The sequence below is a fragment of the Bacillus rossius genome, chromosome 1 (genome assembly GCF_032445375.1).
Source record: "Bacillus rossius redtenbacheri isolate Brsri chromosome 1, Brsri_v3, whole genome shotgun sequence".
Lineage (NCBI taxonomy): Eukaryota > Metazoa > Arthropoda > Insecta > Phasmatodea > Bacillidae > Bacillus > Bacillus rossius.
The window spans coordinates 278,027,889-278,045,120 of record NC_086330.1 but is presented as its reverse complement, the minus strand read 5'-3'; the positions used below and the strand labels follow the sequence as shown (position 1 = coordinate 278,045,120).

The 17,232-nt window shown below is 34.1% G+C and overlaps 1 protein-coding gene across 2 annotated transcripts in view; it reads right to left on the bottom strand.

Annotated features, from left to right (window-relative positions):
• LOC134527623 (ABC transporter G family member 20-like) overlaps positions 1–8,687 on the bottom strand; it is a 97,203-nt gene extending 88,516 nt beyond the window's left edge. Inside the window, exons 1-2 of one of the 2 annotated variants that reach the window (XM_063360470.1) lie at positions 8,602–8,687; positions 4,591–4,712 (exon numbers count right to left, since the gene is read on the bottom strand). In XM_063360470.1, coding sequence (XP_063216540.1) covers positions 4,591–4,593 — 3 coding nt within the window. In that variant the 5' untranslated portion in view covers positions 4,594–4,712; positions 8,602–8,687. The remainder of the gene's footprint in view (positions 1–4,590; positions 4,713–8,601) is intronic. The other variant, XM_063360471.1, reaches the window with a different exon arrangement.
• Between the last annotated feature and the right edge of the window lie 8,545 nt (positions 8,688–17,232).

The following is a 17,232-nucleotide window of genomic DNA, read 5'->3' as shown; positions in this document are numbered from 1 at the left end:
AAATCTTTTTGCATCGATCAAGTATCTAAAAAGGTTCATCTCGAACAAAAATGTATCTATCTATTCTATGAGTATATAAATGGAAGATTTCAAAAAATTAATTATGGAATTTTTCCCGAATTTCTAGTTTAAAAATTACAGATATTCAAGATGGATTCTCATGGACAAAAATTAAACTAACATGGTGGTAGCACAATATAGCAGACGAAAACAAGATGGTGGCCTCCAGCAGACGAAGATGGCGGATGGGACGTTATACTAGCAGGCGATATATATGCCTTGACATAAGTGTTGGGAGATCAGTCTGCCGGCGGCTTCCATGGAGGAAGGATGGGTAGCTATTTTGTTATTTTTTGTCCTCATCGGGTTCGAACAAGGACTTCGAGCTCCATGAAATAAGTACTATTTTTTAAATAATTGTTTAAAAATTTCAGTAATTATTTTTTTTATAAATTTTAATTTTTTCTCCATTAAAATTTAATAATAACTATTTTCAATATTGTAGTCGCGACGAAATTTGCTTTGGTGTTTTTTTAATTATATTTCAATAAAATGTAGTAAAGTAATTTTCTTCATACATTTCCAAATTTTTCCCGAATTTCTAGCAAAAAATTACGGAATTTCAATATGGCGGCCATAACGAAAATTGCAAAATTAGGGAGTGGGAAATTGGATTCTTATGTGTCGGAAAGTTCTAGAAAACAAAATGGTGGATCCAAGATGGTGGATTCAAGATGGCGGATCCAAGTTGGCAGCCTGGGTCAAGGTCAAATGTCAAGGTCCAGGTCATCTAAGATGGCCGCCGTGACGTCAAAGGTGACCGTGACGTCAGAGGTCGGCCGGGAACTCGCACCTCAGCCAGAAGCCAGTCCCAAGAGGAAATATTATATACTACATTTTACTATTGGGGGTACTGGGAAAACACATAGCATAAATGGCCTGGTAAGAATTGAAACTCAGTTTTACTTTGAACACTATTCTGTAGTGATACAGTTGTTTTCATGTAAATGTACAAATTTACAAATATCTGTAATTTTACATGAATATTTCTGTTCTATTTACAAAAAAATATATAGCTCAGTCACATTACGTGACAACATGTTCAAAAATGGATTCAAATAATAGATGCTCGACCACACTGCGATACAAAACACGCCAAATTGACATATAGCCTGTGCCAATTGTCCTGTTTTTATTGCGTCAATTATCAAAAGAAGTACAAATGGTCTACGTATTATTCTACCACTCTTGTTCTTTATACAGTATTTTGCAAACAACTTGACGATGTTGTTGGAGTTCGCGAACGAACAATGCGATGTTTTGCAAATGACAACTGGGAAGTGTGAACTGGTACTGAAGTTGAGACTGTTAAATTTGACACAAGTTGGATGATACAGAGTAAAGGTAAAACTTTCTAACAAAGCAGGGGAAAGTGGCTTGGACTATACTCCTGGCTGGAGCCTTTGTTACACCTCAGCTGGTGGTGGAAGGCCCAAGTTACGCAACTGAACTAAGATACCGGCTTGATGAGTCATACCAGGCGCGCCTGGTTTAGCTTGTCCGCGTAACTGTAGAGCTCAACAGTAATAATAAGACAAAAGGGCCGGAAAATTTCACTGATTAAAATGCGTGATAGGCTAAAACCTAAATACTTATTACCACTTTGCTGCTTCTGCTACTGGCTCACAGATCATCTGGAGAACTCTCTGACAGCGGAGATGACACAACCAAAAAAGTACCGTATCACTCACTGTTTGAAACGTCTCACAAATAAGCAGCCAATGAACACGAAACATTTGATTAAGTACTCAGAAAAATTTAGAGTCCATACTGAAAGTCATTGAACCCTCGAATGCTTTCAGTTGATTATAAAATCTAATAAGCTACATTGAAAATTATTTTTAAATGGAGCCTAAATAATCATACATAATTTCATATATTTGTTAATTTCCACATGTACATAAAAGCATCTGTATCGCTACAAAAACTGTTTTGGGTAATACTGGGTTCGGATTATTACCCGGGCATTTATGGTTTGTGTTGTCCCAGTACCTAAATAAGTAAGTGTAAACCGTTCCCTGAACAGCTTTCCAATATTAACTGCGAACAATAATAACTTAAATAAAACATAATAAATTCAAGTTATTGAATATTCCATTTTCGTATCCTTGGTTTAAAAAATTTACGGTTGTACAGAACATCAATCAAAATTTTAAATAATACACCAATTTTCGTAAGCAACACCAGAACTATTTCTTCTGAAAACGTACTTCATTTAAGCAAAAATAACTATAGGTAAATCCATCGCATTTTAAGGCAAGAGCCTCAGTAGTAGTATGCTACCCTGAAGATGGCAACTGCAATGCCAAAGTCAAAGATATTTGTAAACTGTTCCGTGAATATCTTTCCAGTGTTAATTGAACTTATTAATAAGCAAAATAGAACAAAATATAGTCAAATTATTGAATATTTAATTAACTTTTGCATGGTTAAAAATATTCTAGTTAAACATCAATTCAAATTGAAATATTTGTCACGAATTTCGTAAGAAATAGAATTATCATTATTTGCATATATGAACTAGTTTTTCATATTCAAAAATAACAATAGCTATTTGTTGTAAAAATTTACATCTTTATTACAGTTATACAAATATTTTTTGGCAACTTATTTCCAAAAAAATATTTTATAAAAGCACAAATATTTCTTTCTGGGTAGGTTTGGAGTTAACTATAATAATCTAGGACAGGAGTGACTCTCTTCTATGTCAGTATAAGTTACAGAAATTTAACAATCTAGGAGAAAACTATTTATATGGTAATATCTTAACATAATACGATACCTCCTTTTTTACAGCAATTTAAGATGGTGCGGAATTTGATTATCTACCATTATAATGTTTGTTTTAATAAGCGAATTTAAAATTTTTTGAAATGGTAGCCAGTTTTCATAACTACAGATGAAAGCTTGAAGTAAAATGGTTAGCAATTTAACTACTAAAGGAGAATGCAATTTTGTCTTGGTTACTCTGGTTTTTAGACATGTTAGTTTTACTTTTGTCTGTAGTTAAACTGTGAACATTTGTAATAAACCTTTATTTTTTGTTACTCTCCCAAAAAATAGAAAATCCTATCGCTAATTGATTATGTTTAATTATATTTCTGACTGTGTATCTTTAAATATTTACTCAAATATACTTCCTTTCTGCTAAGATGCATCTATGATTCCACCAAATTACCTTTTTAATGTGTCCAAATGGACCAAATACATTAAACTGTTTGAATTGCGCTTTAACCAGCCCAAGAATGGTATGTAATGATCTTAATTCTGTCACGCTTTGTCATGAACCATGGGACTAAAAAAATTTTAAAACTACATAATATATTATTTTACCTTTATAATTTGGCATTAAAGTTTAATTTCTTATGTTATAAAGAAAGAGTATGCGTTTGTTTACTTGTAAGAAGTAAAATCTAAAACTACTGTACGGATTTGAAAAATTCTCTCATTGTTCAAATGTTAAATTATAGCAAAGAGACATAGCTATATTATTTGCTTTTTAAAATTAGTTTTATGGACGATATATCAGTATAATTTGTAACTTTAAACTAAGAAAGACGACCAAAATGATTGCATTCATTAAATTCGCTGACTAAACCGTTACAGATTACACTGTCGTGCAAACAGTCACGTGGTGCACACGCGCATCAAAAATACTGTACCTAAAACGTATTTATATGTGTACTAGCAGAACGCAGCAGACGTTTATTTATGTACCTCTATATATTTCGAATTGATGGTTTGTACGTAATCTAGAATCGATAAAGCTTTTGAAATGGTATTCTATTTTAAACTCACTCATCAATTAAAAATCCCAGTTACAATCACTATTTGTTGTTATTGAGGATTATGGACCTTCAAAATAACAATATACCAATTTTCATTGCGATCGTTTGAACGGAACAGGAGTTAATGCGCTGCAGCGCTATCTATTGTCGAGTTACAAAAAAAATGGATAGCATAAAAAAGCCTTCTCCATGGAAAAACACTTCGATGTGGCAACTTTCATGGCGATCAGTCAAACGGTGCCGGAGTTTATCGACGCTACATACCAACATCCTATTTCATATTATATATATATATTCATATGTATATCTAGCAAGTTATCATAACTTTAGGATTTTAATTCAATTACTCTATAATTATCTTTGCCAAGAAATTGAAAACATTTTGGTTAAATGAATTTGAATTTGAAGGCCGGATGCGAAAAAAACCATTTAACAGCATGGAGTTAAGATTTTTTAGGAGACGGCATGCTGTGACGTAGTTAAAGTCACTTTCTAACCTCACCATTGCCATAATGTACACGCCCAATGCATTGTGAAAATGGTGCTTGATTAAGTCAGATGATGGTTAGTAGTCTAAGTATAAATTAGAATCTCCGTCGTTAAAAAACAGTGTCTTTGTTAAAAATAAAAGTCATTTATAACTGTTTACACAATGCAAACACTACACTTCAGCCAATGTTTTGGGCGTTAACAAATAATGTGCAACAATTTTCTGGATTAAAAAAATGCTTCACACACTTACCATGTTATCATGCGATTTTGGCCACCTCTTGAATATTAGTAATTTAGATATGAGCTTTTTGTAGAAATCCGTAGACGAAAACTGGCTTTGTTAAAAATCTTTATCCACCCTTGCGAACTTGCCTGGAAACCAGAAATAAAATTAAAACGTAAATTTATTAAAAAAAATTTTTTTTATCAAAATAAAAATCAAAGCACAAACAATCCCCATCTCTAGGTGTTACATTTTGAAGGAACGCGTTATAATATTTAATTTTATATCCATTTAGATGCCAAGAAGTGACTTTTTGTTAGTGCAATGAGTCTCGGTGGCCTAAAGTGGCCCAAACGCCACTGATTCAGGAGGTTCTGTGCCTTAAGTCAGGCATGTCGTCCGAGAGTTTACGTAACATATTTTAATTTTAACTTTCATTTTCACGTTGTTGACGCAGAGCACGAAATTAAATATGGCTCAAATACGTATTACTAAACTCATATTTAATCTACTTAAAATATACGAGTTATTGTTTTGGTGAGTTCGGGCTATTGCTAAGATAGCGGGATATGATGCCTCTAAGAGTGTCTATAGTCCATTTACAAGAAAGGTAAACACTTTGGCCTTTTTCCTCCAATCACTTGAATACAATTTTTTATATTATGTTGCAATATTTTTTTATTCGCACAGTAAAAGATAGTAATATTTAAATATAATTTGAAGTAATTATTATAACAATATAAAATATTTAATTTTAAAGTGACTAAAACACTCAAATTTGTGTGACTTTCAGATAGCTGGAAAATAAATTCATTGCAGACCAGGCCACAATTTTCTCAACATAACCATGTGAAAAATGTGTGTGGTTACAGCCCTGGAATTTGTTCAGTTTGCAGAAAATAATTGGTAAGTAGTGTATGAGACTCCGTCTTGTCGAGGCATCACTTTGCATATTTTTCCCTCGAACTTCCTTGACCTTGAAAAAAGCATAAACTGTTCTCAAGGCGGATCAATAATATTTTGCAATTTTTTTCTGTTGTTCCTGTTTTGAAATATTAATCGTAATTGTCGGTTGGGAAAGGAATAAAATAAAATACTAATCTCATATAATTGAACAGGCTTGAACATGAAGCTGCCAAGAGAAAATTGCTAATTATTAAACTTGAGTGGCTGCAGTTGATGCAGTAATAACACTAGAACACGATTTATGATTGCAACAAGGGTGCAAAATTGGTTCCTAAGGGTTTGTCTGCTATTAAAATCTAAAAAAATAACTAAGCTTTTCCGCAATATACGCTTAAGCTATTAATTGGTTTTTTATACTTTCTAGTCAATTGCCCTATTATTAATAGACTAAGTCTTTTATTTTCATATCCCAAACATTTTGGAAGATATAATGAATATAAACCAAGATCTAAAACCAAAAAGTATCTTTACTTATATTTAAATTCATACGCTACAAAATTTAATGATTTTTTATTTCCAGATTGATAAATAATTCCCATTCATTGATTAAAAATAAAATTAATGAGCATATTTTTGCATGTTCAATAACTATATAACTCTAATCATTGATTTTTTAATTTTTTTATCAGTTTTAATAAATGTTTATCATTATTATAGATTAACGTGAGCTTATTTGAGATGACCTTAATACGTAGAATGTTTTGGGGTTATTGAAACAATACAAAAATTGGCTTTCTTCTGAACTTAATCGTATTTTGGACTACAGCTAGCAGGGTTCATTTTTTATGAATTCCCATCGCAATGGACGGGAACAGGGCCGCAACTAGAGTCTCTGGCACCCGGGGCATGAATGGATTCATGCGGCACCCCCCCCCCCCTCTTTTTTTGCACACACCACACCAATAAAGTGAGGGGGGGTGTCCGGGGGCCCTCCCACGGAAAAATAGTGCTATTTAAGCATTTTACATGTAACAGTTTCTGTGCTACTGTACCTTCCATGCATGAACCCACAATGTCCATAAAGTAGTCCGTATAATCACTAGACTTGTTCATTAAATATGTTGAGACGTTATATTGTAAATCAGATCAGACGTTCCTAGCATGCAAGTTAAAAAACGTTTTACCAGTTACCAGTTGTATTAGGAATTACAAAGCAAGAGATTTCGGCGCCCCCACAGCTTTGCGCCCGGGGCATATGCCCCGCTTGCCCCCCCCCCCCCCTAGTTGCGGCCCTGGACGGGAATGCTGTGCATTACATAAATAAAATAATTTAACAAATATATGTTTCTTAATTTTTTTGACGTGAATTCGATGAACTTACTTGACGGTCGGGCGGCCACGCCAGAAAAATAAGACAGCGAAAACATGTAATTGCAGAGGCTATAATTTCGAAACTATAAATGAGTGGCAAATAAATAAATATTGTTTAATATACATCATTACAGCGACTAACAATAAATAAACACTTCATATAAGTGATATAAATAAATTATAATTTACGTTCGCCAAACACTTGAGCCCTCTTTGAAGCTTTTTTAATGTTATTTAGTTACATTAGGTCTTGATCATAAGTTATCAATATGCAAAAAAGAGAAAATATTAAAAATAAGATTTTATTAGTTTCATAAACAGTTAAAATTATTATCATTTCCATACATATAAGTATTGGGGCTTCCTTATGCAGACGGCTAAGGCTCGCTCTAGAGCAATTTTCGCGCCTCGTTCGGAGGTTTGTTTTGCCCCACTGGCTTATTTCTCTCGGCTACGTTTTGCCTCATTCGATATCTACGACACTTCTCTGCATTTTAAATTGCTTCTGCTGTTGAGATTTCGCTTGTTTTCTTTCTTTTCTCCAAAATAACCTGTTTTCTCTTAGATGTATTGCGGATGACTTCAAAACCATAGTTAGTAACTTTATAGTTATTACATTCAACTGGAACCAGTCAGTGCTCACTCACGGGCAAATTAAAGTTTAAATCACGTAAATCGGTTTATTACTTTCAGAGCTACAACTCTCACTGTCTTCAATTCGACGCTACCCACAAACTCTCGTTACGTCATCACTGCAAATGTTAACCGAGTGATTCAAACGTTACGACCACGAGAAAAGTCTGCTCTACTAAGATATATTTACTTCAACTCTGTATCTAACATAGTTAACAATTTTTAAGAGGTGTCAGATTCTCAGCCGAAGTGACACCTAATTCCTTCATTCAAATTCCTGTCGGAAATTCATAAAAAAAGTTTATAGGTAAGGTTTAATTTATCTTTAACTCAATCGTAAATATTAATATAGTATTAATGTTAATAACTTCTATGTCAACAATCAATGTAAACAATATTTCCAAACGAATGACATTGGGGGGGTAGCTAGTTAAATAATTCATCTTCTGCAACCAGATTCCTTAACCAATATGGCAGGACATAATTCGCCGTAAAGGATGAGTTGTCTAAAATATTTTATTATTAAATTGTGGATTTTTTTAAAATATTTTACATGTAATTGTTATTATAACTAAAAAGCGTAGTTGGTAGCGGTTTTTATACATTCAATAAGTGTCCAGTAAATTGTTTTAAGAAGAAAAAAAAAGCCTCATTGATATTTCAAACATTTGCATAAATTAGAATTTGTAATCAGGTGGTAACATTTTTAATTAATCGTTTGTTTGGTGCCTTCATCGAAATTCTTTAAATATATTTTGTTAAAAAAAAAAATAGTATTTTCCACATACCCTGAAATATCGAATTTTTAGGATTAGCCTATAAGTAAAACAATTTATTTTTAATATATGAAAATAGTACACTTTAAACAATAGTTTTAAAGCAAAGGCTACAAACAAAATATTTTTAATCTTAAACTACACCATTACATACTCTTTGTTCGAACTAGGGGTGAACTATATACAGGCCTTCACGTTTTGTAATACTAAAATTGTAAACATTATTTTGGTATATTCTTAAAAATATTTAAAGGCCACAAATATTTAAAATGAAATTTACTATAAATTGCGAACCTATCTAGAAATGGGATGTTATCAAAATACTGTGTGCCCCCGAGGCCAAGTGACTCACCTCGGCCAGTGTGACTGTCAGATCGGCGAGCGGACACCACGTGACAGCACCTCGTGTCTCCCGCGAGCGTGTCTGCGCGACTGAGGCGCCGGTCCGAAGGCGTCGTTACACTTCCCCCTCCCCTGCTCCCTCCCCCCTCCCAAAGAGTGCCGCTACGCGAGGCAGTCACTGTGAATGCGCCCAAGTTCGCTCGCCCGAAGCGCGGGTTCCGGTTTTAGTACATCCCACCCTCCCCCTCCCCTTCCCAATCGACCAACATTTGGTGATTTGTTCCTCAAATTCTTGCAAAATTTTTCCTAGAGGCAGCTCACATTTTCACTATTTTTTTTTCCCAAGAGAATTTTAACGGGTGATCCACGATAGCCGTGACTCAGAACATACGAGCCTACGTCACGACCGTGGAACTTTATAGGAGAGTAAAAAAAAAAATACTTCTCTCTCGACGATCCTGTGTTTTCCAATAGCCTCCGTGTGCAAATGATGAAGTAACTCTCGAGTCGGACATTTTCCCAACTACTACATAACATTGTAACTGCCCTTCCGTTTGTCCGGCTTAACATAAGCCTCGGATATTGGCCCCTATCAATCTCAATAAATAATTTTCAATATATTTTTAATTATTTAAGATTATATGGATTTTTTAAATCCAAAAATTCATTACATAATCTGCGATAAATCAAAAATGGTCATAATGAATTAACGTTCATTGTTATCTCAGATACAGATATGACGATGCGATTTTTGTTATAAAGCGAATTCTGAAACCGGATTGATAGATGCTTCAATTAAGGTGCTGATTTAAAGAAAGCTTAACAAAAAGTTAACAAAAGGTTTTTTTAATGGCGTCGAGTCAATTACTGCAACTCTTTTCCTGAAATTCCATAACTGGTAATACATGCAAGGCAGCTGTTAGAGTAGGTATAATTTGTGGAATATTTCTTCATATAAACTTGGCAGTTGCAAAAAAAAATTATCTTCAACAAAGCTAAGAGTAAACACTTCAAGGTCAACGAGGTTTGAGATTCTACTCTGTGGCTTCTCGCGCAAGCCAATCAAAAGTTTTCCGCAAACGGAATGAAAATTTATGCTGTGACCTTGCCCACTTTTTGCGTGGTTTTGCTTATAAAAATTGGCTTAGTATTATTATGGTTTTTTAAACAGTGATTTACCAGTGAATTGTTAATCATGCGCAAAGTTGAAATATTTACTTACTTTGTTTTATATTATGCATGATTGTATCGAAAAATAAATAAATAGTTAATAACACTGTTAAGAGAAATTGCAGCCCGCTATCTTAGTCCGTGCCTTATCTCGCCGAGATATCTCGCTCGCTCTTGGCATCGGAGAGTGATCTACACAACTGTCCACGATCCATGCATAACGAAACAAGCCACAACTTAGAAAAACCATAGATTAGAACTTACCAAAACAAAAATCCATATAACACTGTACCATGATAGGTTAGAACAATCTATACTTAGTCTATACACACGCTATTGCCATTTAAACTTAGATATTTATGATTTTGGAACATCGTAACTTAGGATAACTTCAAATATAGTCACAAATTAAAGCATACAGCTTAAAACAGGCATAATTTCGAAAATATTATCTTGTGTAAATGATGTATGTGTTATAAAATTGTGTTTCTCTATGTATTAACAGGAAGAGAGGGAGAAAAGAACAGTGAAGGATAATGCTCACTCGCTTCACACACTTGCACTCTTTTTGGACAGCAATTTTGCTTTTGAAAGTTGCTTATAACAATGTGTTGTTTCTGTTGTAAATATATATTTTTTAAACTCATAACTCAGGTACGTTTGTCATTTCTTCCTTCAGAATATTTTGACTCTTCCCTGATTTGTGTCCAATAATTTTTCCCGTTAGTTTTCTATTTCTTCCACAAAAAATACTTTAAAACCCAGAGCCAAGGGCTTTTCCGAGGGTTGAGATGGCAAAAGTGTAACTTTCAGATATGATTTTTATTTTATTTGTGTTGTTACCAATATCTACCTGTGAAATAAACCTTTTATTTTGAACATATTTTGATTGGTAATGGTACAGATTAATTAATGGTAGGGCCTTGTTACATAAATAAGAATTCCAATTTTTTATAGTTAAATCGTATAAAAATCTTTATTGTTGAAAAACAAATGGACAACAAAATTAGCCTTTCTTTTGCTAGAAGCTAGGAAGATTTTTTTTTAGCCAGAAATTTGCAGTTATGCAATTTTTTTGAGAATCATTTTGCACCAATTTTGCAAAAAAATCACAGTTTATTCCATTGACAGTCAACCACTTTAAGTAGGTACTTGTGTTTACAAAATTAAACCATAAAAAAAATTTACTCGTATGTTCACTCACACAATTCTGTAAAGTTTGTTAAAAGTTGATAATAACTAAATACTGATAGCTGCTATTCCACACCATAAATATTAATACATGCACATCAATATTTTTGTACTTTCACAAAAGAATCCATTGAAATCGGTTGCCATGGCTATGGTTATTATTGCACATATGAAATAAGTTTTTCGAGATAATACTGAGAATATCTTACGAAAATTAGCACGTAATTTTTTTTCATGTTTTATTTAAGCATAATTTTTCTAAACCATATAAATAATAATCAAATATTCAACAATTTCAATTTTCTTTGTTGTATGTTCCTTGTTAATGGGCGTAGTTATTATTGGAAAGCTATTTATGGAACGGTTTATAAATAACTTTAACTATATGAGGTACTGGGATAACACCAAGCATAAATTGCCCGGGTAAGAATCCGAACCCAATATTAGTGCTAACACTATTGTATGGTAATAAAGTTGTTTTTTATGAAAATGTACAAATTTGAAAATATGTGTGAATTCACATTAATATATCTGTTTAATTTACAAAAAAAAATTACAGTTTGGGGAAATAAAACAGCAAAGTTTCAGTGTGCTGTTTTAAATGAAAATAATAATTTACAATACATATTAGCGAGCTGTTACGTATTAAAGTTTACCAGTTCTGTATTCCGCAGTGCATCGCTACTTGCATCGCGAAACGCGTGTTTGCAACCGGCCTGCAGAGGCTAGCCTGAGCCTTAACTTTGCGCTCGAACCCAGACCAGTCCCCACGCAACGCTTCGCGGGCCAAAGAACGTCTTTCATTGAATCATTAACTTGCTGACCTCGGCGATCAGAGGGCGCGCTGCTACAAGGCTCTGCGTTCGCTCTGGCATGAAAATCGTTGACCAATTTGTAGTTTCATGTTCCACAATGAAGATTGTACAAAATATTTGCATATTCGGACAGACTGTTTCAAGGATAAGGTGATAATTTCCGTTATATTAATAGTACAGAAAGCTGTGCACACTTATATTAGTTATGATAAAAATTTATTTTAACCTCTATTTGGCCACTACGAAGTTTTTAAACCGTGCAAGCAATTCCACTAAAAAGTAATTTTTGATATATGAATGTTGGGTGTAACAGTTAAGATATAAAAATAATAATTGTTTTACTTGTACAAAAATTGTACAGCATGAAACATTTCTGACATTGTGAGATTATTTGCTTCAAACAAAATTGATTTTACATATATTAATAAGTTATGACATTTAATACCACTTTAGAAAATTTGATAAACAGCATTATAAATATGATAAAATTTTGCTATCGAAACTTATACAGTCTGTTACAGACCTCAATGCCAAACTGAGAACTGTTGATAGGCCCATTAATTGCAGTTTTGTTTAAAAAAAAATAAGAAAAGTGTCGTTTTTGTTACGCTGTGATGAACATCACTTAATTAATTACAACTATATATCTATAATTATAATAAAAAACGTTGAGAGGTATAAAGACTGTACATTGGATGAAATGATAAAAAAAATTAAAAATGGGTATTTACTACTTAGAAATAAAACAGATAGAAAAACTTTTGTCTGTTTGTTTGCTAGTACGTTTGTTTATTTGTCTGTTTGCCTAGCATCAATTTAAAACAACGTGACGAATTTTGATGAAACTCGTTCATTAATAAGGTTGTTGGCTAACCTTAAATACAAGGCTTTATATGATTACAGTATTTCACTCCTCTTAAAGGTGAAAAGCTGTCAAGAATAAATTTAGTTTTAAAATAAATAAATAAATCTGGGAATAAATTTCTAGAATAAAAACAGACAATGTGTACTAGTAATAAACTTCCCTAACGGCCAACCACAAAATTACCATTTTGCGAAATTAAAACTCTAGAGGGTGTAAAAAGGGGTTAATTTGGTTATAGGTTAAACAATTATAATCCGTGTCTAATAAACCATAAGTAAAGTTAGTACGCACCAAAAATAAACATACAAAAACTAACAACCAAAAGTACACAATTTTGCGAAATTCAACATCTAAGGGGGTAAAAAAGGGGTAAATTTATTATTAAAACATTGTTTTATCACCGAATATAATCAAACATAAGACAATATAATTTTACCAATAGTAAACATACGAATACTACCCACCATAATTTTACCACTTTGTGAAATTTTACCCGTAAGTGGTGATAAAAGGGTAAATAAAACTATTCATTTATGTTCTTCCCATGCCCTCTTTATACCCTTTGGTCGCGGCAAGGAATGATTTCAGCATAAAAAAAGATTAATATAATTTAATAATCTATGATTGCAGTCCTGCAAATAAAATTTAGATTGCTCACATCAAATAATCACATATAGTACTTAACGATATACCACATTATGAATTCGTCCTTGACTAACAGAATCTTTCACAAGAACTTTCACTTTTTAAAGTACCTACCTAACTCCAGAAAAGGCAACATAAATCGGACCATCTCCAAAAGCTGAAGCTAGAAGATAAACTCCAATTTTGTCAAAAATTTCCGTAAATAAAACAGATAAATCCCAAAATAATCAAGCTCCATCTCCTACAGTAAGAATGACAATCTGTGAGACATTATGCCTTTCAATCATCAAAATTCCCAAAACCATTTTAAATAAATACAATCGAAGTAAGTGCAATTAGCACGAAAACAAACTAATTCATGTTTACAAAGTTAACATAAGTTTAAACTAATAAAATGCTAACCTAAAAAATAATTATGAACTAAAACAAATGCCAAATAAAAACCAAAGAATAAACCTTAAAACTGACGTCAATCTAAACTATTTTTTGGAATAAAAATTACAATATTTATTTAAATTTAATACTTCAATACTTACACATATTGACAAAACACACACACAAACAAACAAACACACACACAAACAAACACACACACACACACAAACAAACACACACACACAAACAAACACACACACAAACAAACACACAAAAAAACAAAAACACACACACACAAACAAAAACACACACACACAAACAAACACACACAAACAAACACACACACAAACAAACACACACACAAACAAACACACACACAAACAAACACACACAAACAAACACACACACACAAACAAACACACACACAAACAAACACACACAAACAAACACACACACAAACAAACACACACACAAACGAACACACACACAAACAAACAAACACACAAACAAACACACACACAAACAAACACACACACAAACAAACACACACACAAACAAACACACACACACAAACAAACACAAAAACAAACAAACACACACACAAACAAACAAACACACACAGACAAACAAACACACACACAAACAAACACACACACAAACACACACACACAAACAAACAAACACACACACAAACACACACACACAAACAAACACACACACAAACAAACACACACACAAACACACACACACAAACACACAAACACACACAAACACACACAAACACACAAACACACACAAACACACAAACACACACACACACACAAACACAAACAAACAAACAATCACACACACAAACAAACACACACAAACACACACAAACACACACACAAACACACACACAAGCACACAAACAAACACACACACACAAACAAACACACACAAACACACACAAACACACACACAAACACACACACAAACACACACACACAAACACACACACACACAAACACACACACACACACACATATATATATATATATATATATATATATATGAAGGTGGGGAAAGATGGGGTACCTAAGGTTTGTCCCTATTTTATAACAACAAAATGAAATAAAACAAAGAGTTTAATATATGCAGTCCCTTCAATAATATGGTTGAAAGTTTCAAAACCACCACTTATCACCAAAATATCAATACTTAAACAAAAAAAATAATTCACCCCGTCTTGACCCACTAGTGGGTCAAGATGGGGTGCCTGAAATGTACCCCTTAAATATACATCGAAAACATCAAATCGTCGAGTCTTTACAAAAACACATACGAAATTAGTTATCACAGAAGGCACAGACATGTACAGCGTCCTAATCATCACTTTCAACACCTTCACATGAATTATGTGCCCATCGAGCACAAACACTACACCGAATCCATCCTTCTTCGGAAAAATCTTGACAGTATAGGCACTGATCATCTTCTTCAATACTGTCACTGTCACTTGATATTTCCTGAGTTACACTTGAGGACAATAGAGGTCTACTAGAAGTTTTCACTATTAAACTCAGTGAACGTGTTTTCTTAGCTGACTTTTTTGGTGCATTATGTTGTGGGTCAACTACTTTTCGCTTGGTGGCAACGTTAGATTTAGGCCTATGTTAGCCTTGTTCGTCCATTAGTTGAGCTTTGTAAGGCGATGCAGTTAAGATAGATGTCTGTCCGCATCGTTTTGACATTTTCCTTTTCTTCCTTTGGTCTTCTATTGGTATGGGCAAAATCTCCCCTGGGCTAGCTACTCGAAAGTTTTAAGGCAAAAGTACTGAAGATTCAGAAGCTGATGTCGAGGGATGTCTGTTTTTTGAAGCAGAAGTTGCAGCAATTGACAATGATGATTCGTTAATGTCCTTTGATATCTGGAGTACTGAACGCTGAGTATCGTTGATTGAAGCTGTCTCTGCTGATGCATCATCAAGAGAGACCTGGATGTCAGTTGTTGCAGATGGTAAGAAATACACTTTACTGAACACGTTGTCAGGGGGCCATATCCCACATTTTCTGAAACCATTCAGTGCATTACTCATTGTTGCTGATTGGATGTATGCAGAGCCAAATAATGAAGCAATCTGGTGCAGAGTAACAACTTTCTCAGGATTTGTTCGTAGCCATTTGCGCACTTCATCCTCAATATTTGCTCAAGGGTTTCATGTATTAAACGTCAAGAGGCTGGAGGCGGTGGGAACAATGTGGGGGTAAACATATTAAAGTGACGCTATTTTCTCTAGCCAGGTCGATCAAATCCAAATTATTTTTGTGCGTCTTAAGCCCATCGAATATGTGGAGTGCTGGTTTGGCCTTTGATGCTCCCGTGTAAGCAAGAAATTTATGGAACCACTTTATAAAAAGTTCTTTAGTTATCCATCCAGTTTTGTGCACTTCTGCTGTAGCGCCAGGGGGAAGTCCAGTTTGGAATTCCTGCTGCATCCTCTTCCGAGGAAATATCAACATTGAGGGGACATAAGAGCCAGAGGCCGAGAAGAAAATTACTGCAGTTACAGTCTCACCTCTTTCTGCTGACGTCACTGTGCCAACTTGTCGACGTCCTTTTAGTGCCACTATTTTGGTGTGTCCCTTCGGGTTCACAGTCAGCCCCATTTCATCCACGTTTAAAATCCGATCGCTTGTCAGTTTTAAGGTATCAACCTCTTTACAAAGATCAAAAACTTTCTGAACAGCTACTTCATTAAATCCCATGGCTCGTGCAACTGCTGTTGTGCCTCTGGTTTCCTTACAGCCAAGGTAGGATTACGAGCCATAAATCCTCTGATCCAGTCTCTTCCAGCTGAACAGTCATCTTTGTTGAATGTATTTGAAATGCAAGTTCACAAAGTTATTTTACCGTTAAGCCAAATAACTGACCTTCCATTGTTGTTAAATACTTAACCAGTTCGTCCACCTATTTTTCATTAAAAACACTCTGTATAGGTCCCAGCACTTTTTTTACAGGGTAGTCTGGCTGACTTCGTTTTTTTCGCAACATGGCATTCCAAAGTCGTCTGAGGTACATCAAATTGACGTGCAGCCTTGTAGTATCCCATTGACCCATTTACAACTGCTTCTACTGCTTCTTGCATTGAAGTCTGCGACCATTGTTGTCGGGTAGTCGCCCGTTCGTAGGTATGCACCATCTGTAACAATATAAAAAATAAAACTCTTTGTTAATAATCTCACGAACACCTATATTGCATAAAAGATTTTTAGGCATGTAGTATAACATAAAATAATAACTAACAGAAGATATTAATCTGCATAGTTGCATAAAATAAATAATGTAGGGCAATACGGGGTAGTTACCAAAAAGGTGGGGCAAGACGGGGTGTTACCCCGTCATACCTTACCCCATCTTACCCCACGTGCTCTATTTTGAGGTTAAACCCTTATAGCACACAACCTGTGCATTGAAAATAAAAAGTAACTAAGTTATATACGCTCAGAAGAATGTGCTACATAACAGCATACATGAGAGTTAACAATATCAACTTTTTCTTTATTTAATACAGCAAATATTACACATAAATATAACAAA